The following is a 26,544-nucleotide window of genomic DNA, read 5'->3' as shown; positions in this document are numbered from 1 at the left end:
TCCTCAGTCTGGCCCAGTTCTGGCTGTTACAGCCATTTGGGGAGTGAACCAGAGAATGGGAAATCTCTTTCTCTTTTTCCTCCCTCTCTCCCTTTTTCTCTCTCTCTCTCTGTGACTCTACCTTTCAAATAAATTTTCTTTAAAAAAAGACAACTGGTTAAAATACAAATATGTTTCATTTTTCTTTTCATTAGATCAATAATAGATGTGATATATAATTTTGAAATTTATTGATATACCACACTTTTCTTAACAGTGTATACTAAAGTCCAGATGTCTTCTAGTTATATTAAATCAAAAATTAACATAACCAAGCATCTCATAGTATAACTGTTTTTATAATAAGTATAACAGATAGTAAAAATATTTATAAATATGTATATACTATTTCTTATACGGAATTTAGAATATTCACATTAGATACTACAGTTCAAGTTGTTTGAAATTTTTTTTTAAAAGTCTATTGAAAGGTAAAGTGAAATAATACAAAATCCTCAGCTTTTAGAATCAGAGGCCTGAGTCTGGTCTACCTTGTTAGCTGTGTGGTAAGTTCTCTCAGTTCATTTTCCCATCTGTAAATTGAGAAAAATGCATCCAAAGCCAGCAAGGCAGAAACAAAATCATGCAAACAAAAGAAGGATCAAAGACTAGAAAAGTAAAGGAGCCACAAAGCAGAAACAAGAACAAAATCAGGAAAGGAAGGAATGGTTCAGGAACATGAGAGCCCTGCACACACTGCAAATGGTGAACAGCAGTGAGGCATTGGCAGCTTTGGTAAATTCATCCGTAGACCTACCCAAACCCTCGAAATTGCTAATTCAATTGCAGCATATCACCTTCCCCACAAAACCTGAGCTTTCTGTCTAGACAGACACTATCATTTTTAGTGTCACTTTTCTTCCTGACAGAGAAACATTTTTGTTGTTTCATGAGATTTACTGCATCAGTGAGAGAAAGCTAAGGGAAAAGATTTGAAAGTGGTTGATCTAGGAACCCACTCACCAGCTGACTCATACAAGCATACCAGCATCGCGCTGCTGCTCCTAGAATGTGCCCTAGAATGTGCACCTAGCTGCATAAAGCATCTGTCTACTCACTAACACTGTAAAACAAAACTCCTCAGTGTAAGAGACCACATGATGAGATATTAGCCAAAAGGCTGCTTGACTCTGATTAGGAAGTCTGCATGTTCACACTTACTTTTTCTGGTAAGAGAAATTAAAATTTCATCAGAAAAAAAAAATTTCATCAGAAAATCTTTCCCCATTTAGATTTATTAGCAAAGATAAGCAAAACATCAGTGCACAGGACAGGAACTAGATGTACTGCAGGAAAGCACTGTGTTTAACAAGCAGCCTTCAGAGCTTGACATTCAGCTCCAGTAGCACTCTGGAGCAGTGCCATAATTTTCCCTATCCTCTTAAGATACCTTTGCTGAGAAGGAAAATATTATTCAATATGCTCTTCCAAGATAATCACTCACTGATCAAAATAAATAATGATAAAGCATGTGACAACGGTATCTCAAGAATTGCTCCTGGGGCTGCAGCTGTAGCACAATGAGTTAAGCTGCTCCCCGCGATGACAACATCCCATATGAGCATTAATATGCCTGGTAAAGCAGTGGGGGAAGAATCAACCATTCAACCCCGAGATTATCTTCTTTTTAAAAAATACACACACAAAATACCCTAACAGAAATAGTATTAATACATAGAATGAGAAACTGTTGTCTTTCTAATTTATTTTTTATTTTTTATAAGATTCATTTATGTTATTTGAAAGTCAAAATTACAATGAGAGAGGGAGAGACAGCACAGTTTTTCCATCTGCTGGTTTATCCCACATGCAGTCACTACAACCAGAGCGAGGCCAGTTCAAACCAGGGAGCCAGGAACATATTCTGGGTCTGCCATGTGCGTGCAGGGCTCCAAGGAGCTGGGCTATCCTTTGTTGCTTTCCCAGGCCATTAGCAGGGAACTGGAACAGGAAGTGGCCTGCACATGAGCCAGAACCCATAGGGGGTGCTGGTGCCACAGACGAAGATCAACCTGCTACCCTACCATGCTGGCTCCATTTTTACATTACAATAACTGTACATATTTATAGGCTACAGTTGACATTTTCACACATACATCCAATATGTACTGGATTGTACTGATCAAATGAAGATAATCAACATTTCCCTTTAGAGATTCTATTTGTTTATAAAATATATACTAATGTATTAAGACCTCTAGTCTCTCCCTACCCTATTCCTTCAATTTAAGTCTGATTTGGTACCTGTTAGCCAAACTCCCTTTAGATCCATATCCCCCCCACCACCACCAAATGCTGAGGCTTGACTGAGAGAGGGAGAAGGTTAACAGAAGTGCCTGAGAAGATGGTTGGAGTGGAAAGGAGCCTTCCTCACTCCACTTCTCTTTTCCAGACTTCCTGAACAGCTCCAACCTGTATTTATCTGGTCTTTAAGGCAGAGCTGGATAAAAAGATCAGAGTAAGAAAGGGGCTTAGAGAGTAACTGTCATTTGACAACAGAGAAGAGAACTCAGAGGGTACAGCTACAGCTATAGCTAAAGTCCATTCTCTTCTAGAAAAAAGAGCTGATTTGTTGCAATGAGCTATATAAATACTGATTTGATACAGCAGGAAGCAGTTTTACTTGACCCCACTACTGAACACAAAATAGGCAAATAATTACTAACTTATTTTATTTGAAAAGATGTTTTTATTATAGAAAACTTGAAAATAAGCAAAAGGAAGTAAAAAATAACCTTTAATATTCACTACCTCTCCTTCACAATAGAGAATTACCCTGTTGAAAAGTTTTCAGTTATAAACAGAAAAGGGATTGAAGGAGGTGAAGCGTTAACTCACCTGAAATTATTGCAGCCAAGGACTACTCCAACTATATTCTTGCCTATGTCATGCACGTCACCTTTAACAGTAGCCAGCACAATAGTACCTTGGTAAGGGTCCTGGAAAGAAGCCAAGCAACTAAGTACAGCTGGGATCACTGAGCACTGATCCAGTATCAGTTCTCCAGCACCAGACAGGCGGTGTCACACAACCACAGACATGAAACCTAATCGTGAGTTCTGCAGAAGACCGTGATAAGCCCAAGCAGGTCAAAGGAAGCCCACTCAGCTGGTTAACCCAAGGGGCTTCAACCAACATCCTGGGTCTCCTAATCCCAAAGAAGAATTTAAACACAAAATAGTCCCACAACTAAAGACTATATCCTCTATTTCACCAAAACCACCTGCCAAATATTTACTCTTTATAATAAAAGGAGAGGGATTGAGAGGAAGGAGTTGGCTAACTGTATATATTGCAACAGAAACTGAAAAACAATCGCACCAGGCCAGTGCGGAGGGTATCTGATTATCTCTCTAACAAAAGTGTTCTATGCACTGTTAGCACCCTCCTCCCTTAAAAATGAAAAAAGACAAAAGGGATTTTATAAATAGCATGTCTGCCTGGGCCATTCACAAACTCCCAGCAGTTTAAGAATTCAGAATCCTAAGGGCCAGCACTGACTGAACTCCACAGGGATCTACCCAAGGTCAAAAAGATGAACAATTGTACTGGTGATGCAGCCAAAGAAAGAATGAAATTGAATCCAGAAGTGCCAAGCCCATCACCTGTACAGAGACAATATTGAGTTTTGGGTTTTCCAAAATAGATGTTACTCCTTTACCTGCATCCCAGGGACAGATCTATGTTGCCAAGCTGCCTAGCACAGTAAGGGCTCTGCAAATAGTCAGCCAATGAAGAATGATCCAGTTTTGTCTGAAATTGTAATATTTGATTGAAAATTTATGACTAACCAAAAAATTTCTTCAGGCAACATTCAGAAGAAAGCCCCAGGTAATATGATGGCTGGTTCATTTGTCTACTGTGCATTTAATGACAAACACAGGCTAGCCTGATTGCCCCTATCCCTAACCCAGAAACAGTTTTCCACACCAACTCCTTAAAGAGCTCACAGGCCTGAACAAAAAGACTTGCCTCTTCCTCTAAGGTGCCATTTTGTATTCTGTTTGCTTCTCTTTCTTTTTCCATGAAGGGGATAAGGTGGCCAACAGCTTTCTTCATGACTCTAGCCGACTTTATAACCTGGGGGAAAAAGCAGAGTTGGCATCTTCACCCCACTATCAACTGGCTGCTAAGCGGCCACCTGGGAAACATAGGAATTGGTTAGAATGCAGTAACCTCAGCCAGGTACAGCATAGGCTGCTCTGTCAGAGAGCAGGACAGTAAAAAAAAAGATGCTGTCTCCCTGCAGGGAAGCCAATGAATGAGACACAGCAGAAGGAGAACAAGACTGAAACGCAGTGCTGCAATTTCAGTCCCAGAGCCACTGCCTGTGCTATTTTCCTCTATCTACAAGGACTCTATCAGTCCTCCGGTCCTTGGGCTCCAAACTTCTCCACCATGACCTCATTCCGAGTCTTCTCTTCTCCATCTCCAGCACTCCAACTCACCTAAAACTAAGACTTAAGCTATTACTTGAAGAAGGCATTTTAGTTTTCACATGTCTCATGGCCCTATCCTAATATTCAACATGTATTTCTCAACTATTGTGGTTAGTAACTACTACAAATCCAAAGGGTTCTGGTTTACCTGAAACACGTGACTACTGAAAACAGTAATGTTTCTTCAGAGTACACATCCTTAAAGTGGGACATTGGCTGGTCAGATCAAATCTTAACAGTGTTAATGTCACATTTAACTTGGGGTTGTCTAGACATTAGAGACAAGAAGTGACACAAAATATGCTAACAAAGATTAGATTACCATGCTAAGTATTTCCAGATGATTCCTAACTTATAACACATAAAAGACAAAGAAAAATGTTACATTGCAAAAATGTCCTCTTATTGTTTGCCAACCTGAGGTAGAAACATTTTTCCAGCTCCAAAAAGATCGCCAACAACTTTCATGCCATTCATTAAAGGTCCTTCAATTATATTCAGGGGCCGGGGATATTTTTCCTGATTTAATCTGGCTTCCTCAGTATCCTCAATGATATATTTTTCAATGCCCTACCAAAGGAAAACAAAAGAAAGAAAAGAGGAAAACACACACAAATTGGTTTAATCCAAACGGTGGTCAACAAAGGAACCACAGGATGCTTGAAGACACGGGGTCTGTAGTCAGACTGCCTCTGTACGAACACCAGCTCCTGTGTCTAATCTGGATGGCTTATTAAGCTTTAGTCTCCTCAGTTAGAGTGACTCAATCATCTACCACAGAGTAGTTTGGAGGATGATTAGGTGAGATAACCCATCTAAAAGGCTCACTGGCACTATGGATGGAAAGCAATGAACTCACACGAGTTCAAACTCATAACAGCAAACACTTTGTATCCCAGTATTTCAACACTAATATTTGATGTTAATAAACATCTTGGTCAAATAAATACACTTTTTCACCATAATGTTACAGGGCTATGGAGGAATGACAACAAGCAGAGCCCTTACTAAAGGGCCAGCCCATGAACCAGTTCAGCTCTGACCTTTCTGGCTTTCACTGAATCCCTCCTCCAGGTTCCAATCAGGGATGCTTGGTTGTGGCTATTACCACAAATCCAACCACGTGAATATCAAAAGGCCCAAGAGTTAGATTCAATTCTAGAGAAAAAAAACTTAAGGGGCCAACATTGTGCTATAGCAGGTTAAGTCAACCCCACAATGCTGGCATCGCATATGGGCACTGCTTTGAGTCTCTGCTGTTCTGCTTCAGTTCCAGGTTCCTGCTAATGTGTCTGGGAGAGGAGTGACAGGTAATCCAAGTGATCTAGGGCTTCTCCTTCTCCAACCATTGTCACCACTCCCTGCCTGCACGCTCCCTGCAGCATCAGGCAACCAGTTCAAGTCACACAACTCACCTTCACAAGGGCATACTCCAGGCGTTCTTCAACAGGATTATTCCTCCACTCATCAGACTGGACATTTTTTTTTCCATCTTTGCCATGAGTCTGCATTGTAATTAGAATTTTAAAAATGAGCTCAATCAGTCACTTACTAAACTACTTACAGCAAAAAAAAAAATAACCTTTGTATTTTTTTGTCTTGCTTCCAGTAGAGTATATAAAATGAAAGATCAAATGTTTGGGAGCTGGTGTTGTGACACAATAGGTTAAGCCAATACCAGCAACCCACTGAGCATTAGTTTAGATTCTAGCTGCTCTAATTCCAACCCAGCTCACTCCTAATATATCTGAGAAGGCAGCAGCAGAAGGCTCAGCACTTGGGCCCATGCCACCCATCCACAATGAGACCTGCATGGAGTTCCAGGCTCCTGGCATCAGCCTAGCCCAGCCCTGGTCATTGCAGAAATTTGGGGAGAGAATCAGATGAAAGACCTCTCTCTCTCTCTCTGCCTCTTCCTCTCCCTCTCTCTGCCTCTTCCTCTCCCTCTCATCTCTCACTCTTGGCAAACTCTGCCTTTGAAATAAATAAACAAACAAATCCTTTAAAAATCCTTAAAAAAAAAAAAACAACTTTTTAAAGATGGAAGTAAAAGCGTCTCCCTCCCCCCATTTTCCCCACTCTGCCCACACTCTATCCCTGTAAATAAATTTTACAGAATAAGAAAAAAAAAAATTCCCAGAGCCAGCATAGCTCAACTGGATAATCGTCAGCAATGCCAGCAATCACATAAGGATGCTAGTTCATGTTCCAGCTGCTCTACTTCTGATCCAGCTCTTTGCGGAAAGCCATGGAGGATGGTCCAATTCCTTAGGACCCTGCAACTATGTGGGAGACCCAGAGGAAGCTCCTGGTTACTGGCCTCGGATTGGCTAAGCTCTGGCCATTGCAGCCCTGTGGGGAGTGAAACAGTGGATGGAAGATCTTTCTGTTTCTCCTTTTCTCTGTAAAACTGCCTTTCCAATAAAAATAAATGAGTCTGGGCCCAGCGGCGTGGCCTAGCGGCTAAAGTCCTCGCCTTGAATGCCCCGGGATCCCATATGGGCGCCGGTTCTAGTCCCGGCAGCTCCACTCCCCATCCAGCTCCCTGCTTGTGGCCTGGGAAGGCAGTGGAGGACGGCCCAATGCTTTGGGACCCTGCACCCGCGTGGGAGACCTGGAAGAGGTTCCTGGTTCCCGGCATCAGATCGGCGCGCATCGGCCCGTTGCGGCTCACTTGGGGAGTGAAACATCGGACGGAGGATCTTCCTGTCTCTCCTCCTCTCTGTATATCTGACTTTGTAATAAAATAAATAAATCTTAAATAAATAAATAAATAAATGAGTATATTTTTTAAATTCCATATTAAAAAACAAAAAGGTTTCCCTCAGTTCAGGTGCGCTTCCAAAAGCAAAACTTCTCAGCAGCTCAGAATGAATACAGAAACATAAACTCGCTAGAAAGCATATCTGGCATCCAGCAAAACACAGTGTCAACAAAATCTTAAATAGAAACGGTCTTACAAATAAAGACCTTTCCCTTTCCTGGGACAAATTCCTCTAGACAAGTTGGGGGGCGGAAATAAAATAACACATCATTTTACAGGTTCAGAAAGAACTCAAGACTACAACTTCATGATACAGAAGCTATGCTGTCCCCTGGCCTTCAACAGAACTCTATCTTAATAAGTTACTAATGAGAGGCCCCGAGAGGCCCCCTGCCAGGTCAAAGAGGGCCTACTATCCAAGCCAGATAGTATTTAATGTTCACGTCTCAGTGTTCAAAGAGTAAGGAAGGACTAATCAGCATTTTGTCTGTAACTGCAGAAACAGTCACAGAAACTGGGAGAAGGGAAATTTTTTCCAGAGATTATTTCATATGCAATGAGCTGAGAAGCCAATCATTTGGTTAATACCTGCAACAATCATGGGTCCATACAAGAAACTTGAAATGTGTAACGCGAAGTGAGAGGACTAGGGTTTGTGCACTGTCACAGCTTTGTTGAGCCTATGACTTTCACAAACACCTTCAGAAATCTAAGTCTTACTGCCGCTAAACCTGACAAGTCAAGGATACAGTTAATCTTATATATTGTCCTATTCTTCTTCCAGAATATTATTCTATAGAACAGGAAAAGTTGGCAGTTACATCAAAACTAAATTCAAATTCTAACATGGGAAAAAACTGACAAAGTAGGCAATATAAGAAAAAGCATTCTTCGCAAAACCATACCGCCATTTTTCCAGTAGACCTTGTTAGGAAAACGTCTTCCTTTGCCCCTATTCTCCTAACCAGATGAAAGTGCATGTTTCATTGAGAAAAAGATCTCATCTTTTCTTAAACTGAATTGTAGGATACAGCAACCATAATAGATACTTAATGTGCTAACATAAAGTAAGTGGGAAATAAGGAACTGATTTTCTAATTAGCCACATTTATTCCCACTTTTACAGGTCAAGTATATACAAACCTCAAGCTTTTTACTGCAGAACTTTGACACACAGAGACCAAACCCTACACAAACCTACACATACAACAACGGGAAACAGATAACACAGCCATGCAAGAAAATCCCAAACATTACAAAAAATGATGAAACAGAAAATATCTAATAAAAAGGACAGGATATTCCCAACATGCTGCAAAAGATCTTACCAAGAGCATCTAGAATATAGTTCTATTTTTGAAAAGAAAAAAAATGTGAATGCGTGCACACCTGTGAGTACATGAAAGACCACATGACTAAGCAGTTTTAACAAAATTTCAAAGTGTTACTTCTAGTAGGATGAGTGACTTTTATTATTGTCCTGTGCTTATCTGCATTTCATTAATTTTCCAGAGGTAAGACATCACTTTGATAGAAGAAAATTAAGTTTCAACATTTCAACACAATTTAAAAGAAACCTTGGTTTAGAATACCAAAGCATCCAAGGTACGATCTGTTTCCTCACTTCCATCATGCCTTTCCTGTAAGTTGCTATGTAAATATTCAGTCCTCTAAAGTCAAAACTCAACAGTTACTTCTATTCAACAATGTAAGGCTGATAATTGTGAGCAATAAATTCAAGAATTAAATAAAAACAATCACATTATCTGTGAAAGCTTTTCTTTCTACCTGGGCATAGCGTAAGAGCTTCTCAGTGGCCTCAGGGTCTTTATTCCAGATGAGATCTTCACAGAGCTGGAGGAGTTCCTTGTGGATGTCATCATATACAGGGAGGTTTCCGGCATTCACTATTCCCATGTCCATACCAAACTAAGGACAATTAAAAAAAAAGCGAGGTGTGCAGTGATGTCATAAATCTTGTCTAGCAGTTAAGACATCAGTGTACACATCCACAACCGGAGAACCCAGGTTAGATTTAGGACTCAGCCTCTTGGCTTCCTGCTAGTGCATACCCAGGACGGGAGCATGGATGTTTCCCAGTCTCAGCCAATGCGCAAATACAGGAGTGAACCAGCAGATGGCAGCACACACTCATCCTCTCTCACTCTCAAAATCCCACTTTTTTTTTTTTTAATTATTTATTATTTAACTTCAGTAATTACATTGTATTATGTGACGCAGTTACATAGATACTTGGGTTCTCCCCACCCCTCCCTAAACCCTCCCACCATGGTGGATTCCTCCACCTTGTTGCATAACCACAGCTCAAGTTCAGTTGAGATTTCCCCATTGCAAGCGTATACCAAACATAGAGTCCAGTATCTTATTGTCACGTCAAGTTCAACGGCTTCTTAGGTATACCCTCTCTGGTCTGAAGACAGAGCCAGCAGAGTATCATCCCAGTCAATTGAAAGCTCCAACATACCATCAGCAAAAATTTACATCATTATGGAATTAATTGACATAGTAATGAGTAACCAATATGTTAAAAGTAAATGCGAGTTCCCAGCCACCTTCTGTGACCACCTCACCTATACTTCAATTTTAGTTTATACACAACATATAACATTCAAAACATAACATGTTATACATAACATCATATCATCTTAAATCAAGGCAAACATGTGGTATTTAACCTTTTGGGATTGGCTCCCCACTTTTTAAGAAAGCATCTCAGGCCACAGTCCCTCCCACCGCTACTCATATAAATTCAAATATAAATCAATGGGTATAGGCCTGTCCTGACAGATCCTTATTTACTCACATATGTAGCATGCTACAGTGAGCCTCCAGTTTATAAGCTCCTGCTTCAACAGGACAACAGAGCATCTACCATACCTTGATTGCATGGTAAAGGAAAACACTGTGCATTGCTTCCCGAATGGCTTCCATTCCTCGGAAGGAGAAGGACAAGTTGGAAAGGCCTCCACTTATTCTGACTCCAGGCAATGTTTCCTGGAAGAAATTTAAAAATCTGAATATATTCCCCAACAGCAGCAATAACACTTTTTAAGCTTTATCTGTATTAATGGAAACTAAAAACAAACTTCAAAAACAGTCCACAGCTTCAGATTACTAGACACAGATCTAGACTTTCCTTTGGTGTGACAGAGGACCTGTTGCATAACTTTTCCCAACGGGCACTAAACTTCCTAAGAAAAACACAAAAATGTACTTTATATACCTCTATAGTGCCAATGATAAGGGCACCATACATGTTATACATGGTGTTCCATCAACTACGTACATGTAAGTTATAAAGAGACAGCGACAAACAGATAAAAACATATACACACACACACAAAAATTTCTTGCTGAAGTACAAGCTACCACAAGATTCCCATGCTTAAATGAACATTCTACCTCACTATAAACTTGACCAATTATAAGAGAACAAAACAAAATTGAGATTCCATAGCTGTGACAATATTGTTCATACCTGTGATTATATTATCTTAGCAGGCTTGTGCAACAATAGGGACTCTCATTTACTATTGGTTTCAAATCAAACAGACTCAAGCACTTAAATAGCTCTTCATTTTCTCCTATGACCCAACCATTCCTGCAATGTACATACTACAGAGAAACCCAGTCAGGAGTGCTTAAGATACAAAATGCATGAAAATGTTTATAGCAAGCAGTATTGTTCATAATGTCCAAAAGCTGAAAACAAACCAGATGTCCACCAATAGTATAATGTTCAGTAGTGATAAAGTTATACAATGAAATGTGATACATTAATAAAGTAAATGACAGATACAGGAACACAGATGACTCTCTGCAATGAAGTTAAATAAGGAATAAGAATCTGATAATTCCAGTTACATTAAGCTCAAAACCAGACAAAACTAAACAGCATAATTTAGCTATTTTGTTAATTCTCACTGTTTTCTGTCAGCTATGTTCTACAGAGTCACTGCAAATACTGAGTTAGGGAATACTGAAACACTGCTCATTGGAAAAATATAGATAGGCTCCTGGGAACCTTTGGTCACATACATAATCTATGTTTTATTGCAGATAACCTTATTTAACAAATGAGAGAATTGCCAATTTGCTAACACCAAATTCACAACCAAAAGAACTATAACTGATACCTAGACAAAACTTATCTAGTACACAGACTTTCCCCATAAGGCTCACCAGAGCCTTCTTGTACTCAAGAACACTAATAGCACTTCAATACCACACCGAGGTCCATGGAAAAAAGCAAACTCACTAATGAACTTAAAAAAAAAAAAAGCAGGCAGGGTACACAGTAGGAAAAATAATGAGGGCTAAAACAAGATCTACCATTGGCCTATTCAGTCTCATCTGGGTTCATGTGAGTTAGGCCACTCAAATTCTTTAGCACTTTGCATATGTCTGTGAATGACTGCAAAACATTAGTATTGATTTGGGGGAACCACAAGTTTTAATGAGTATGTAATCTTGCAATTATAAAATCCAGGAATAAATAAAAGTTTATACAAATGATAACATTATAAAGATATACAATAAAGTGGTATAGAAATCATGACAATGGATGCCTTATAAAGGGGTACAATCAGAAAAGGAGACACATGGGGGACTGGTGTTTTCCACTCTGGACTAAATGAAAGCTATGATATGCTTCATAATCAATTTTATACATTCTCCCTTACATGGGTCATACTTCACAATTAAAAGAAGAGAAGTCCTTAAATCTTTAAGAACAGGAATGTCAACGTTATATTAGCCCCAACCATTCACTGAAGTCATGTAATCAATTTGAGCCACATTTCAGGTAAAAGAAAATATCCATACTTACTTTAATGACTTTTGTTGCGTGGATAAAATTAATAGCATACAAGTTGTGTTCTTCCATCCCAGTACCAATGGTGAGGATATTGGGGTCAAAGATAATGTCATTGGGATTAAAGCCTAGCTTTTTCACAAGTAGATGGTAGGCCCGAGTACATACTCTGATTTTAACATCCGTTTCTGTTGCCTAGGGAAAGGAGACCCAATTTGAAATACAAAAATTAAGTTTTATCTATGAAAACAGGGCAACTTCACTTGTCAAGAGTACTCAAGAGTCAATGCTTGGATTTCATAGAAATACAAATGCCAAACAGTCCCTAAAACTTAATCAAGCAATCTCAGAGGAGCCTGTAACAATATCAACACAACAATTACACTTGCTTCATAAAAATCAAATGGCATATTAATAAAGAAACTTCTAAAAGTATACATATTTGACACAAACCTAAACACTGTTAAAGAACAGGTTAAAACAAAAATAAGTGCCCTTGCCACCTTGTCCTTCCTGCAAAGATCTTAGCCCGTCTCCCAGGCAACACTGTCATCCTTTCCTGATCCTCACAATGTTTTAGGTTGATTCACGGACACCTATTTATTTCCCACTCACCACAGTGTTGGCTTGTTAACAGATGACTTACGTCAAATGTACAAAACCCTTCAAAACAGCTTGTACTCCCAGTTGCTTCCTATCATCTTCAGAATCTGGGCCTCCATCTGCAGTGCCATCTCCCACCATTTGCCCTCTCCTCAGCCCCTGGTGCACCACACTATTCCTTTGGTGTTCCTGAAACCCACCAAGCTTGCTCACGCTTCACAGTCCTTCCCTGTATTACTGCTACTGCCCAGGACACACTGACCTGGCCGTGCAGGGTACTAACACCTTGGTTAAGTCCTAGCTTCTGATCACATACTTCCTGACCTCTGGAGGGAGCTGTCCCAGGAACCTACCTGACTCCAGGACAGTTCGTCCTCCAGACAGCAGAGCGGCGGGAAATGACAGGAAATCACTCTATTATATTCTTTCCATCACTTAGCTAGTTTGGTGTTTATTTTCTCAATGATTCTTTGTTCTCTTTAATCTCTCCCTGGTGGGGTTAGATATCACTTCCTATTTAGAAATATCCCTCACAATTCAGCAGAAGACAGGAGCAAGTTTTACAGCTGTACTTCTCCTCCACCTTCTAGTGGAGGCAGCAAACTCTCATCAACAGCTTCTTATTTCTTCCACCTTCAGTTAAGAGTGATAAAGTAGAAGCTGAGACTAAGATGTGGGCCTAGGAAAACAGTGGTCAAAAGCAGGTCAGTAGAGCTAATTTCATTCACTCTTCATCAGAAGACCAAATAGGGTCAACTCACTAGAAGAGGAGGCATAAAGAGGGTGGGGTTGCCCATGATACTAGCTGTCTTTACTTATTTAGGTTGGGTGGTAGTCAAGGTCCTGGCCATTTCCATCTCTGTGTGATCATTTGTTGGGCAGCCTGGGATGAGTATGTCACACACAGGAGGTTGGGATGTGAAGTCCAGCTGCAGACCAAGGCATAAAATCCAGGGGGACATTCACGAGCACCCTCAGTGGCAGGACTCAATCCTGAGAGCCAGAAAGGAGTCATCAACTATAACCTCCATTATGACAAGGCCATGTCAAACTGCCATCACAGTATCCAGGACAGGACCTGCCACATTTACACAGAGCCAGCCTCTGTCTGCTGAAGAGGCACGTTAATCTCAAAACAATGTACTATTGTACAGGCCTCTGTGTTACATTCTCCAAGATTCCCTGTCTTACTTATTAGCCCGGGCTAAAAACAAACACATGAGGAAGCCTCAACCATGCTTGGTTTCACAGTCCAAAACAGAAATTTAGTGAAACAATAGCAGGCTTTCCCATTTAGGGTCAAGGAGGAAATAGTTTCACACATTAAAGAAGCAAGACTAGGGGCAATCTCTCTGGATCTAACACGGGTGAAGGGCCAACACACCTGCCTCAAATTTCTGCACTTTTAAAAAATCATTGTTTCAAATGCCACCTTTAGGAGAAACTGCAACTATGTGTGTATAGCAGTGGCTTTCCATTTAAGGTAGCTATCGCTTCTCGGCCTTTCGGCTAAGATCAAGTGTAGTATCTATTCTTATCAGTTTAAGGTAGCTGTTTTCTCTTTATAACAAATAGTATTATCTAAGCAAAGCAAATTCTCACTCTTCACTATTTCATCCAATAACATGAGAACTCAATAAGAGGTTCAACTTTATATCAAAACACCTGTATTGTTTTCTGAAACTTGCTAGTATATGGACTTTTTTTTTTTGCTTCATTTTCTACAATTTTCAATATGAATTAATTTGACAATGTATTCCATAACTGACAAACTATCTAAGAGTTCTAGATAACATCCCCATAGAAATATATAACCCATCTATTTCTCTTCCCTTTGGCATTTTGCTTCTCAGATTTTTCAGCACACTGATATAAAACTTTGAATGTATTCATATTCTTGTGTTGTTAAAAATTTTTGTTGGAATAATTTTCCATAAATGGGGTTATTTGTTCAAAACGTATGAACAAATAATGCCTCGATGGGTATCACTGTCTTTGAAAAGGTATCACTTTATACTCCATTCCCAACATACGAGGCTTCTTTTCATTGCTATACCTGCTCTAATCTTGATCATTCTTAAGTTTTCTTTTTTTTTTAAAGATTAATTTTATTTTTATTACAAAGTCAGATATACAGAGAGGAGGAGAGATAGAGAGGAAGTGGAGCTGCTGGGATTAGAACCAGCGACCATATGGGATCCCAGTGCATTCAAGGCGAGGACCTCAGCCATTAGGCCACGCTGCCGGGCCCTTAAGTTTTCTTTTACCAATTTAGAAAGAATAAACATTATCTAAATATTTTACTTTACCAATTTTTGAATGAGAGGTAGATAGAGAGAGCTCCCATCCACTGGTCCTGTCTACAAATGCCCACAACAGTTGTGGCTGGACTAAGCAAGCCAAAGCCAGGAGCCATAAACTCTACCCAGATCTACCATGTGGGTATCAGGGACACAACTACTTCAGCCCTCACTACTGCCCTTGCAGGGTACACATTAGAAGGGAGCTAGAGGGCCCAGCGCAGTAGCCTAGTGGCTAAAGTGCTCACCTTGCATGCACTGGGAATCCATATGGGCGTGGGTTAGTATCCCGGTGGCCCTGCTTCCCATCCAGCTCCCTGTTTGTGGCCTGGGAAAGCAGTTGAGGACAGCCCAAAGCCTTGGGGTCCTGCACCCATATGGGAGACCTGGAAGAGGCTCCAGGCTCCTGGCTTTGGATGAGCGCAGCTCCAGCCATTGTGGCTGCTTGGGAAGTAAATCATCAGATGGAAGATCTTCCTGTCTCTTCTCCTCTCTGTATATCTGGCTAAGGAAAATAAAATAAATCTTAAAAAAGAAAAAGGAGCTAGAATCAAGAGAGGGTCCAAGATTCAAACACAAACACTCCATTCTATGATGCAAGTATTCCAACTCACATCATAGCCCCTATGCCAAACATCTGTCCAGACATTACTATTGCTATAATTCCTATTTGTTTCCAAACTGTCAAGCTAACTTTTTAACCTACATTTACCTTTCATTTGTAGTCAGATTCAAATCTAAACTGGGAAAACTTGTTCTTAAAGTCAAGCACTATGCAGTGTCAATGAACAAAGCATGGGACAAACACTGAATATCAGTCTTCAAACACCCAGATCAAGGGTAAAACACTTCATTTCCTTATGTCTTGACTTTGGCTAACTGTAAAACAGAATGACAATCATGTGTGTTGCTTGCTATAGTAAGAAGTAAAACAGCTCATCTCATCTGGTGGTTTTCAATCACAGTATACCTGGGTATCACTTCTAAGGCTTTGTAATTACAGAAGCAGGATCTCACCCCAGACCAAAAGAGTCAGAAACTTCAGAGCTAGAATTCAGAAGTACGTATTTTTTGAAAGTTTAGTCAATAACTGCCTTTCGAGAGGGATTCGACTTAATACTCCTGTGTTAAGTCCCAAGTGTCTGCAAAGCGCCCAACATCCACTCTCATTCCCGAAGTTGACATTATCACCAACATTACTGGGAAAAACAGAAATCATCCAAGACTCCCCCCAGGGACATAGGCCAGCATGTGTGCACCTCTGCATTCTCCGTTCTGCCTTCTGCCCTGCACTGGGAAAAAACTTCCAGCTCCTGATCTAAAGTCAACTGCTTCACTCCCAGGCTGCCAACCCTCTCCGTTCACAAGGTCATGTATTTTGTAAATGCCCTTATTCTCCCCTGCATTAAGTCCTCCCTCTTTCTACCAGATCATTCCTATCAGCTTACAAAACATATTGTCACATCATCTGTACACACACTCATAAACCTTTTCTTAATCTCATAATGTCATCTCCCATCCCCAGTCCTTCCACTTCTGATCTTTGTGGCAAAACTCCTCCAAAAAATTGCTGCTTCCATTCTTCTGTTATCATACCTACTCCAATGAAGGTTTTATCTCCGTGGAAACATTCCAGCAAAATCATGCATGACTCCATTTCCAGATTCAGTGGTAATTTCTTGGGTGTCTTACTACTTGATGCATGGCTTTTTTTAAATAGTTGATCATCCCATTTGTTATTCAAGTGGCTTCGAGTAAACCCTCTTTTCTGGTTGTCCTTTCAACAAACAAGCTGTTCTCAAATCCTTCTGATACTATCTTCTCCCCAGCCACAAAGCACTGTTTTTTCAAACTCTCAGTCTTAGACTTCTCTACAGTCATTCCTTCAGATAAGCTCGGCCAGTCTCATCACACTAATTATAATCTATACACACACACACACACACACACACACACACAATCCCAAGAAAGGGAATCCTATCTTCAAGCCAGACTTTGTTCACAAAATCCAAACTCATCTATGCAGTCACATTCTCAACTTACCCTCTCTGCATCCCAAACCTGCTTTCCCTTAGTTTTTTTACATCTCAGTGGCTCCATGCCTTCAACTTCCCAAGCCAAAATCCTGAGATGATTTCTGACACCCTGGTCCACACATCTTAAACGAGCCAAATCAAATGAAAAGGCAAATCCCGCTGGCTCAACTTAGAAGTACATCTAGCAACAGGTAACTTTTAACATACATTACTGCTTCTAGCTTAGCCCTAACCATTACCATCTCTCACCTGAATCGCAGCAATAAACTCCAGTATTATTGCTTTCTCTCTAACACACCAATCTCCACAAGGAATCACTGGGGTTTTTAATCATCTAAATCAAGGGGCTAGCGCAGTGGCTTATCATACTAATCCTCTGAGTGCAGCACCAGCATCCCACATGAGTAGTGGTTCAAGTCCTGTATGTTCCACTTCCAAAACTGCTCCCTGCTTATGGCCTAGGAAAGCAGTAGATGATGGCCCATCTTGGGCCCTTGTACCCACGTCAGAGACCTGGAAGAAGCTCCTAGCTTCAGATTTCAGTTCAAATGAGCTCCAGCCATTGGTCTCCACTTGGGGATAAACCAGTGGATGGAAGATCTCTAGCTGTCTTTCCTTCCCTCTACTTCTGCCTCTCAAATAAAAATAAATAAATCTTCAAGAAAAAAACTCTACGTCTGATCACTCATATTGCTTCAGTGGCTTCTCCACCCAAAGTTAACAAAATTTTTTTAAATTTTTTATTTGACAGGAAGAGAGACAGACAGGTAGACTGTCTGATCTCATCTATTGGGTTATACCCCAAATGCTGCAAATGGCTGAGGCCAGGGCTGGAGGCAAAGTCAAGAACGCTGACCAAAACGACAGGCACTGCATGATTTGCTGCCCAAGTTCATATCCTTCATCTTCTACCCTCTGTTCCAGCTACTCTGGCCTCCAAGCTGGTTTTCAAACATGGTAAGCATGTATTCACCTTCAGGCTCCCTTTGCCTAGGATACTCTTCCTCCACAGCAAGAAAAGGCTCAAGCATCCATATGGGCTGCCCACAAAATGCTTCTGGTTCCTGATTTTAACCTGGCACAGCCCCAGTAGGTACGGCCATTTGAAGAATGAACCAGAAAATGGAAGAGCTGTTTCTCTCTATTCTCTCTACTTATCAAATAAACAGAATAAATCTTAAAGCGGGGTGGGCGGGGGGAGAACAGATATATGCATATACAGCTATTTCAGACTTCATTTTCTCCCACTGCTATATAACCTGGGTAGCACAATGCAATGAACTCAGAAGAAATCACTCACCTGTCCTTCTTCATCAAAAGCCATAACCACAACAGCAGCTCCAAACTTCTTGACCTTCCTGGCCTTCTCCAAGAAGTCATCTTCCCCCTCCTTCAGACTAATGCTGTTAACAATGCACTTCCCTTGGCAGCACTTTAACCCAGCCTCAATCACAGCAAAATTGGAAGAGTCGATGCACAAGGGCACCTGAGGACAGAAAACCAAGAAAATGACAGACTTCAAGTCACCACAGATTCCTTCCCATCAGTTCCCAAAGATTCCTTACCTCTTCTTTAATGAAACAATAAAAACTAATGGTAGTGTGTCGGAGAGAGGAATTTTTTTCTTTAGATTTTAAAAATTTTCATTGGAAAGGGAGATCAGATTTACAGAGAGAAGGAGACACAGAAAAGACCTTTCATTGGCTGGCTCACTCTCCAAATGGCTGCAATGGCCAGAGATGAGCCAATCTGAAGCCAGCAGCCAGGAGGTTCTTCTGGGTTTACCACTCAGGTGCAGTGTCCAAGACTTTGAGGTCATCAGCGATTGCTTTTATAGGCCATAAGCAAGGAACTGAATGGGAAGTGGAGCAGCCGGGACACAAACTGGCGCCCACATGGGATCCCAACACTTGAAGGGGGAAGATTAGTCAATTGAAACATTGCACCAGGCCCAGAGAAAGGAGCTTAATACACTTTTGCTTAAAGCTTCAAATACTTAGAGTAATTTCAGCATTACAACAGATACCATATATGGGTCAAAAATTTATAGCTCTACAATCACAGCCAAACATCAGGTAGCAATCAGAGAGATCAGCTCACAGCAAGCCTCAGTACCAATGTGCATTTTCAAGTGTCTAGACCCCAGGGCAAACAACTCAAACAGGATTCAGACACCACTGATTCAACTCAGAGATTACTGTTTAGCCTTACTGCCTTTTGGGAATAGCCCCCTAGCCAAGTAACTAGAATTCAATTTTCTCTTTGCAAAACCAAGTTCCTTACTGGGAAAAAAAAAAAAGTTACAATATTAGAAATCGAAAACACATGTAACACTCATGAAATGCAACTAAAAGAAATGACAAAGTTAAAATGCACAGAAAAGAACAGGCTCCTTTTTAATTAATGATTCTGTTCCAGAAAAGGCAAAAGGAAAGACATAAAGGAAAGCTTAGATGAGTATAATGAAATGAAATGGATCTAGGCCCTATGACCTAATAAAGTCATTCAACAAATGGATACAGGAACATTAGTAAGGCAGACAGTCTCTCACTTCCCCAGGCTTACAAGGATAAATGATTCAATAAGTAATGACACAGAAGTATTGTCAATGCTAGTGGACCAGAGAAGCAGACTGTCATGAGAGCATCTCCAGGAGCACTAAAATCAGCCTGGTGAGAGAATCTAGGCACAGCTTCCTGGGAAGGTAAACATTTCAGCTAAAGAGTGGGTAGTAAGCAATATCTTAATCTAATGTCCAAAGGAGGGCCAAAACAAACAAGCACTACACTAATTTTTAACTTTTTAAGCATGCTAGTAATAAGAATTTTGCTAGGCAAATGACCAAGTGATAAAACAATACTAGCTCGCTGACAGTTTGGGGCCTAATCTACTGAAAACATGCCCATACACTGGAATGCTCAATTGGAACTGGGCATTTAGCCCAACAGTCAATGCAACTTACAGCCTTTTGAATTTCCCCCTTCCAACAAGAATAAATAAATCTTCAAAAAAAAGAAAGAAAAATAGAAAAATAGAAAACCAGTTCAAGAATTGACAGAGCAATGGGATAAATAAAGAGAAAAATGAGACACAGTGAGCCAGATAAAATCTCTTGAACACAAACTTTGTACAACCTTGGCGATATCAGGTTCAGAAGCAATTAAGTTGCAAAATCTAGACATTGCACTGGGACCATCTAGCATGCCATCATCCATGTTGACATCCAGCACTTGGGCTCCCATCTGCACCTGCTCTTTGGCGACACTCAGGGCTTCCTGAAGAAAGAATGTGGGAGAAAGTGGCATTAGGAGATGGTGATTCATGAGATGAAACAAAGTAATCCCTCACACCCCCAGCAGCCGACCCCTGACTGTGAGTTGGCTCTCAACATCTCTTCCATCACTTAACTTCACACTTGGGACATACCACGGTTGTTTTTCCTGTGATACTGAATCTAAACTTCTCAGCCTTGTGTTTAGAGCCCTCTGAGGCAGCCCCACTTTCTGAACTTCCCACTGGTCCCCATAAACCCTTCACTATCCAACTCTGTTTCCATCACTGTGCCACAGATCACACTGTGCCTGCTGCTTGGAAGCAATCTCTTTCTCTTCCATGTTGCTTCAAATCCAGTTCAAGTCTCATCTCTACCAATAAGTTTCTTAGAAAAACCTTCCAAATCTCATAATTCTTCGCTTAAACATGTAATGCATCCATTGCAAGCTATTAGCAGGAGTCACATGAAAAGAACTGTTGTTGAACAAATAAGCAGAGTTTTATACTGGAAGACTTTTTACTTCCTTTAATACACTATAGTAACTGCACCTTTTTAAGGTGGACATCCTATGATATATTTTCCATAAGGAATATCTTGCAGGATTAGTGTTTCAGAGAACACATTTAGGGAAACACTGTTCACTCCACAATTATCTGTGGCCTCTCATCATAATTATTACATGGTTTATGAGAACATCATTTCTTCATGATTTCATGAGTACTAGTTTACTTTGCCAAGTAGCGTTCTGTATTGCCCACCCTCAACAATCATAATGTATATGATCAAGACAAAACTGACTGAATTAGGAGATTTTCAATAACGTTCTTTCTGTACATTTCGCAACATAATAAAATAAGCGAAGTACAAATCAATCACAGATGTTGATGCAATCCTGATTTATTAGCCCAACAGAATCAGAAATTATGATAGAACAGGCATAGAACACTCTGGCATACACAAGGCAAAACCGTCCATATTGAGCCAAAGCTGCATGGAGAAAAAGACCACAGCTCTACTCAGCAAGCCAGCAAGTTCTTTAATATCAGTATAACTCAACAATCCCAGTTCTTGAAGCGTTTTCATCTAACTGGAGGAACCTGATGTAGTCCCATAAAATGTTACTGGGCATTTCTATACAATATGTATATCAAATGCTAAGATGATCTCAACATTCAGAAAAGGAAGGGTTCCATAGATAAAAATGGAGAAATCTGGTTAAGAAGGAGAATCCTCAGCTGCCAAATGGGAGATGATTTCAAGGAGGCAAAGAGTTACAAGATGACAGAGTCTGGTCTCCCTCTTTTTTTTTTTTAAGACTATTCACTTATTCATGCATTCATTCATGTGAAACATAAAGTTACAGAGTCAGGGAGAGACAGTGTTCTCTCATCTGCTGGTTCACATCCCAAATGACAGTACTGGTCAGGGTGGGGCCAGGCTGAAGCCAAAAGCAAGGAGCTTCTTCCAAATATCTCAGGTGGCTGCAGGGACCCCAAAACTGGGGTCGTCTTCCACTGCTTTCCCAGGCATATTAGCAGGGAGCTGGATCTGAAGTGGAGCTGCCAGCACTCAAACTGGCACGCATATGAGATGTTACTGCCACAGGCAATGTTTTAACCCACTACACCACAATGCCAGCCCCATGGCCTTTATCACAGAATAACAGCCTGAAGGTCCAACCTTGTCAAACAGGCCTAGAGAGATGGAGTGGTTTCTTTAAAGGTGTACCAACTGAACAAGAATATAAAATTAAAACTACTTTCATGAAATTACAGAGTGTTGAGGGATCACTAAGTCATGGAGATAAACCATGGTCAAAGCAGAGTAAGCAGATGGTTAACAGCAATGGGCTTGCCAAATACAAGTTTTATCATTTCCTTGCTGTGAAACAACAGGCAAGTAGTTTCACCTTCCTCAGCCTCTGTTCCACATCTGTGAAATGGGGAAGAACAGTACCCAATTCACGTAGCTGTTAGGATGAAATAAGTAACAAAGTAAATGCTTAGCAAACTGAATGGCATGAAGACCTAAAATATAACAGGTGTTATTACTTTCACCTGTTTGCATCTTCCTAAAAATTCTCTGCTCTCAGTGTCACATCCAACAAGGGACACTTATAGAATGGACATAAGAACCAAACAAATAGAAATTCTGTCAAGAATGTTCAAATAACAAGAAGGAACTTGGGTGAATAAATGAAGAGGATAGAACGACAGCGTGAGGCAACTTGATGTTATCCTTTACAAAAAAGAAGAAAAAGAAGAAGATGAAACATTAAAATAAGACTAATGAGAGCCAATCAAGAACAGAGTAAGCAGGCTCCCGTAATTGTCAATTGTCATAACTATCAGCTGAGGGAGTGAAAAGAAGCAAGACAGACCATCAGGCCATGCCATGAAATAATTAACAGGTCCATAAAGGGTGATAAAGGAATCCTATCTTTGTGATGAAAAGTTAATCTGCTCTGATTTCTAGGTCTATTTCCCAAAGGCTGCAAAATCTCAAAGCAAGAAAAGCCTGGATGATCAAATTAATCATCATAACCTCCAGTTTTAATATCTGCAGAAGAAAACAAAAACCTACACACACATCCCGAGTAGGCATTGTACTGACTGATTTGGGTGTTGACTGAGCTTAATAGTACCGTGGTTAAACCACCATATAAACTTTCCAAGGCAAAAACCTACTTTTATTTTAGCTTACAATTAACAGAACCCTCATCAATCAACATTTGATGTAATTATGAACAATTTAAGAGGAATTAGCTTGGCTTTCACGTCTCCCAGATAAATTTGTGAGAAGCTGAAATAAAGAACATTTCCAAAATTTTTAACTCCTTTCTCCTTTAATAAACAGCTAAAACCTGAATCCCTCCCAACTCTTCCCATTTTATGCTCCAAATACAGTACATTTTGACAAATATTAGCAATAGATGCTTTAACTTTTGAAACCTTACCCTCCCATTAACTCAGCCGGGAGCAAACACACGTTACCATGACCACACACTTGCCAGCAGCTCTGCTAATAACACTATCAAACGCAGAAAGACATTCCATTTACATGCTGCCTAGCCAAAGACATGGCAGATACTTCAGGAGTCTTACTAAGATACTCACTTCATAATTTCCTGCCATGATGAGTTTAGCAAACTTCTTTGATCCTGCAACGTTACAGCGCTCTCCGATGTTAACAAAGTTGGTGTATGGTCCAATCCTGAAGGGTTCCAGACCTTAAAAGGAGAAGCATTTTGAGCATTTATCTGCAAATACATATGGATGACATGAGAAAGACAGATACAAATGTTTCTGTAAGAAATAACTTGTTAGAGTTATAAGCCAGTTTAGACTATCCTAAAATCTGCCAAGTTCAGCAAAATTGTGCTTTCAACACTATAAACTGCTAAATATTAAAATGAAAATAGACACGAGACAGCTGAATAATACCCTATAGCCATTTTAAGGTGTATAGCAGCCAGTTCTGTGTATAAACTAAAATTGAAATGTCAATGAAGTAGTCACAGGATGTGGTTAAGAACTTGCATTTTTTTAACATATTGATTACTCAATACCATGTCAATTAATTCCATAATGTTGTAAATTGTTGTTGATGTTATGTTGGGGCTTTCAATTGATCGGGATGATATTCAGCCAGCTCTACCTTCAGACCAGAGATGATCTCCCCAAGAAACCGTTGAATTTATCTGGACAATAAGATGCTGGACTCCATGCTTGGTATATATATGCAAAGAAAGAATCTTGACTTAAGCTGAACTGTAATTCTACAACATGGAGGAGGAATCCACCGTGGGGGGAGGGCACAGGGAGGGATTGGGGGAATCCCAGAGCCTATGAAACCATGTCACATAATGCAACGTAATGAATTAAAAAAAAAAAGAAAAAGAAAGTACTGTGCCATGACCCATTTGAGTGCACACATGATCCAATGTGGAAGTAGGACCATGGTCTTAAGCTCTAGGGAGATCCAAACAACAACAAACATACTACTTAATGCAAATATATTTATAAATAGAACTCTCCAAAGAAGAAATATTTTCAGGGTTTTGTGTTGTAAATAACCCAAACGGAGCAAATTACACCATCTCTGAGAAAATAGAAAAATCATTATCTTATTCCCTATTTAAACCATGAATTCACAACTTTTCAACTTTGTGAACATTTCAATGGCATAATGCTTCACAGTTACCGTAAGTGGTATATATTTGGTCCAATATGAGTCTATATAAAGAACAATGGGTCATAATAGATTAACCAAGAATCTGGGGCAAAAGTTATTAAGAATCATAAGATGACTGTTGCAAGGATGTCCCTGTGGACATCACCATGATGGTAGCAAGCTGTCTAGAGGTCAGAGCTTTCCTTCATCCCCTGGATCCACAAGCCGAAGATTCACAACAGCAAGGACCTGGCTGAATCCTAGGAAACATGAGTCACTGTGGCAGATCCACCACTAATCAGCTGACTCTAGGCTAGCCAACTGGACTGTGGGTGCTTCTTTATTTGTCAAGATGTAATGACATCTGTCTTGATTAAGGCCAATTTAGGGGCATATATACTTATGGATATACTTTTTCTACTGACATAAAGAGAAATATACAGTATGAAGAACCAGTACTCTCAAATGTTTTTGTGCTATTCACACAATTAAGTATTAGCAGACACAGTGTCCTACTTAGTTATAGGCAGGCTCTGGAGACAGACAGCCTTGGGTGCAAATCACTTACCTTAATGAACCTTAATGAACCCAGGGCAACTGTCCACACAGCCCCTGAGTTTACAAAACTTAGGTTGCAAAGTGTCTATCTTAAAATATTACTATAAGTGTGAAACTGGGTAACAATGACAAACATAAAATTAGCACTAGCAATCAGAGCATTCTATATATATGATGTGAGTCCTTTACCACAGCACACATTAAGGAAGAAACAAGAGGGCAAGCAAAATACTGAACATAAGCCAGGTAACTATAAACTACCCCAGGTTACCACTGCACCACTGTTGGCTTATGATCTCCTCCCCTCCAGAAGTGATTCCCACGCTTCCAGACTTCCAGGTTAGACTCAGGCTATTCCTGCTCCCAAGTACAACGCAAAGGTTAACAGGACAGGCAAGTGTTAGGAGCCACAGATTTATGGGCCTTAGACTTGCCTACCTGACAGCCTGTTGCATTGCAAAAGCCTGCAAGCAGGGCTACAGCAAGCAGGATATTAGGCCAAAACATCCTCTGTAGAGCAAGCAGAATACAACCTCCACCCTTGTTCCTGTTCAGATAATTAGTTCCTCCGCTGTTTCAACATAGCTGATTAGTTCCTTCCCTGCTTCAGTGAAGATCATTACTCCCAGGAAACCCCTCCCTTTCTCCCCCTCCCCTAGAGAAGAAGGTATATATATGAGGAGTAAAAAATAGAGAGGCACTCTTTTCCACCAAGTACGAGTGTCCGTGTGTTTCTTGGGCCAGCAGCCAGGGGCTACCAGCCTGGCATTGCCAGTCCACCCTCAGGGTCTGAGCGTTGTGTCCTGCAGGTCGGGACAGGCAAGCAGGAATGTGAACATGTAAAAGCTAAAGATTTCCCCCATGATACCCCTTGCATTTCACACAAAGCATTTATGATCTATTATCAATGTGAAGTCTCTGGTATAAAAAAAAACACATTTCCTTCACATTTGCAAGTTGTAGAAAAAAAATTTAAAAGTATGCATGCTATCAATCTTTCACAAATCTAATTGAAGGGGCCCACGGTGTGGCCTAGCGGCTAAAGCCCTCGCCTTGAATGCCCCAGGATCCCATATGGGCGCCAGTTCTAATCCCAGCAGCTCCACTTCCCATCCAGCTCCCTGATTGTGGCCTGGGAAAGCAGTCGAGGACGGCCCAAAGCTTTGGGACCCTGCACCCGCGTGGGAGACTCGGAAGAGGTTCCAGGTTCCCGGCTTCAGATCGGTGCAGCACCGGCTTTTGTGCTCACTTGGGGAGTGAATCATCGGACAGAAGATCTTCCCCTCTGTCTCTCCTCCTCTCTGTTTATCTGACTTTGTAACAAAAAAATAAATAAATCTTAAAAAAAAATCTAATTGAGGGCTACTGTTAGGGTAATTTAGGAATAACATGACATTCAAATGAGAGAAAAAGCATTCTTTCATTTGATCAAATAAGTTCTTTCTTAAAAATCATATGTAAATGGATTTCTTGTTTCAATTTTGGCAGAGGTTGACTGCTTTCACTGATACTGTCCAGGTAAAG

At 40.5% G+C, this 26,544-nt stretch overlaps 1 protein-coding gene and 1 pseudogene across 1 annotated transcript in view; one reads left to right on the top strand and one right to left on the bottom strand.

Annotated features, from left to right (window-relative positions):
* The window catches only part of MTR (5-methyltetrahydrofolate-homocysteine methyltransferase), a 96,632-nt gene that overhangs the window by 29,838 nt on the left and 40,250 nt on the right, over window positions 1-26,544 (bottom strand). The window contains exons 13-22 of the mRNA XM_004578514.4: window positions 23,406-23,518; window positions 20,150-20,290; window positions 18,316-18,501; window positions 12,092-12,271; window positions 10,141-10,257; window positions 9,031-9,171; window positions 5,894-5,983; window positions 4,896-5,048; window positions 4,012-4,119; window positions 2,878-2,978 (exon numbers count right to left, since the gene is read on the bottom strand). Of these exons, the coding sequence (XP_004578571.2) occupies window positions 2,878-2,978; window positions 4,012-4,119; window positions 4,896-5,048; window positions 5,894-5,983; window positions 9,031-9,171; window positions 10,141-10,257; window positions 12,092-12,271; window positions 18,316-18,501; window positions 20,150-20,290; window positions 23,406-23,518 (1,330 nt within the window). The remainder of the gene's footprint in view (window positions 1-2,877; window positions 2,979-4,011; window positions 4,120-4,895; window positions 5,049-5,893; window positions 5,984-9,030; window positions 9,172-10,140; window positions 10,258-12,091; window positions 12,272-18,315; window positions 18,502-20,149; window positions 20,291-23,405; window positions 23,519-26,544) is intronic.
* On the top strand, window positions 14,169-14,286 carry LOC118759201 (U2 spliceosomal RNA; annotated as a pseudogene).

This window comes from Ochotona princeps, chromosome 10 (assembly GCF_030435755.1).
Source record: "Ochotona princeps isolate mOchPri1 chromosome 10, mOchPri1.hap1, whole genome shotgun sequence".
NCBI lineage: Eukaryota > Metazoa > Chordata > Mammalia > Lagomorpha > Ochotonidae > Ochotona > Ochotona princeps.
This window is presented reverse-complemented; position numbering and strand designations above follow the sequence as displayed.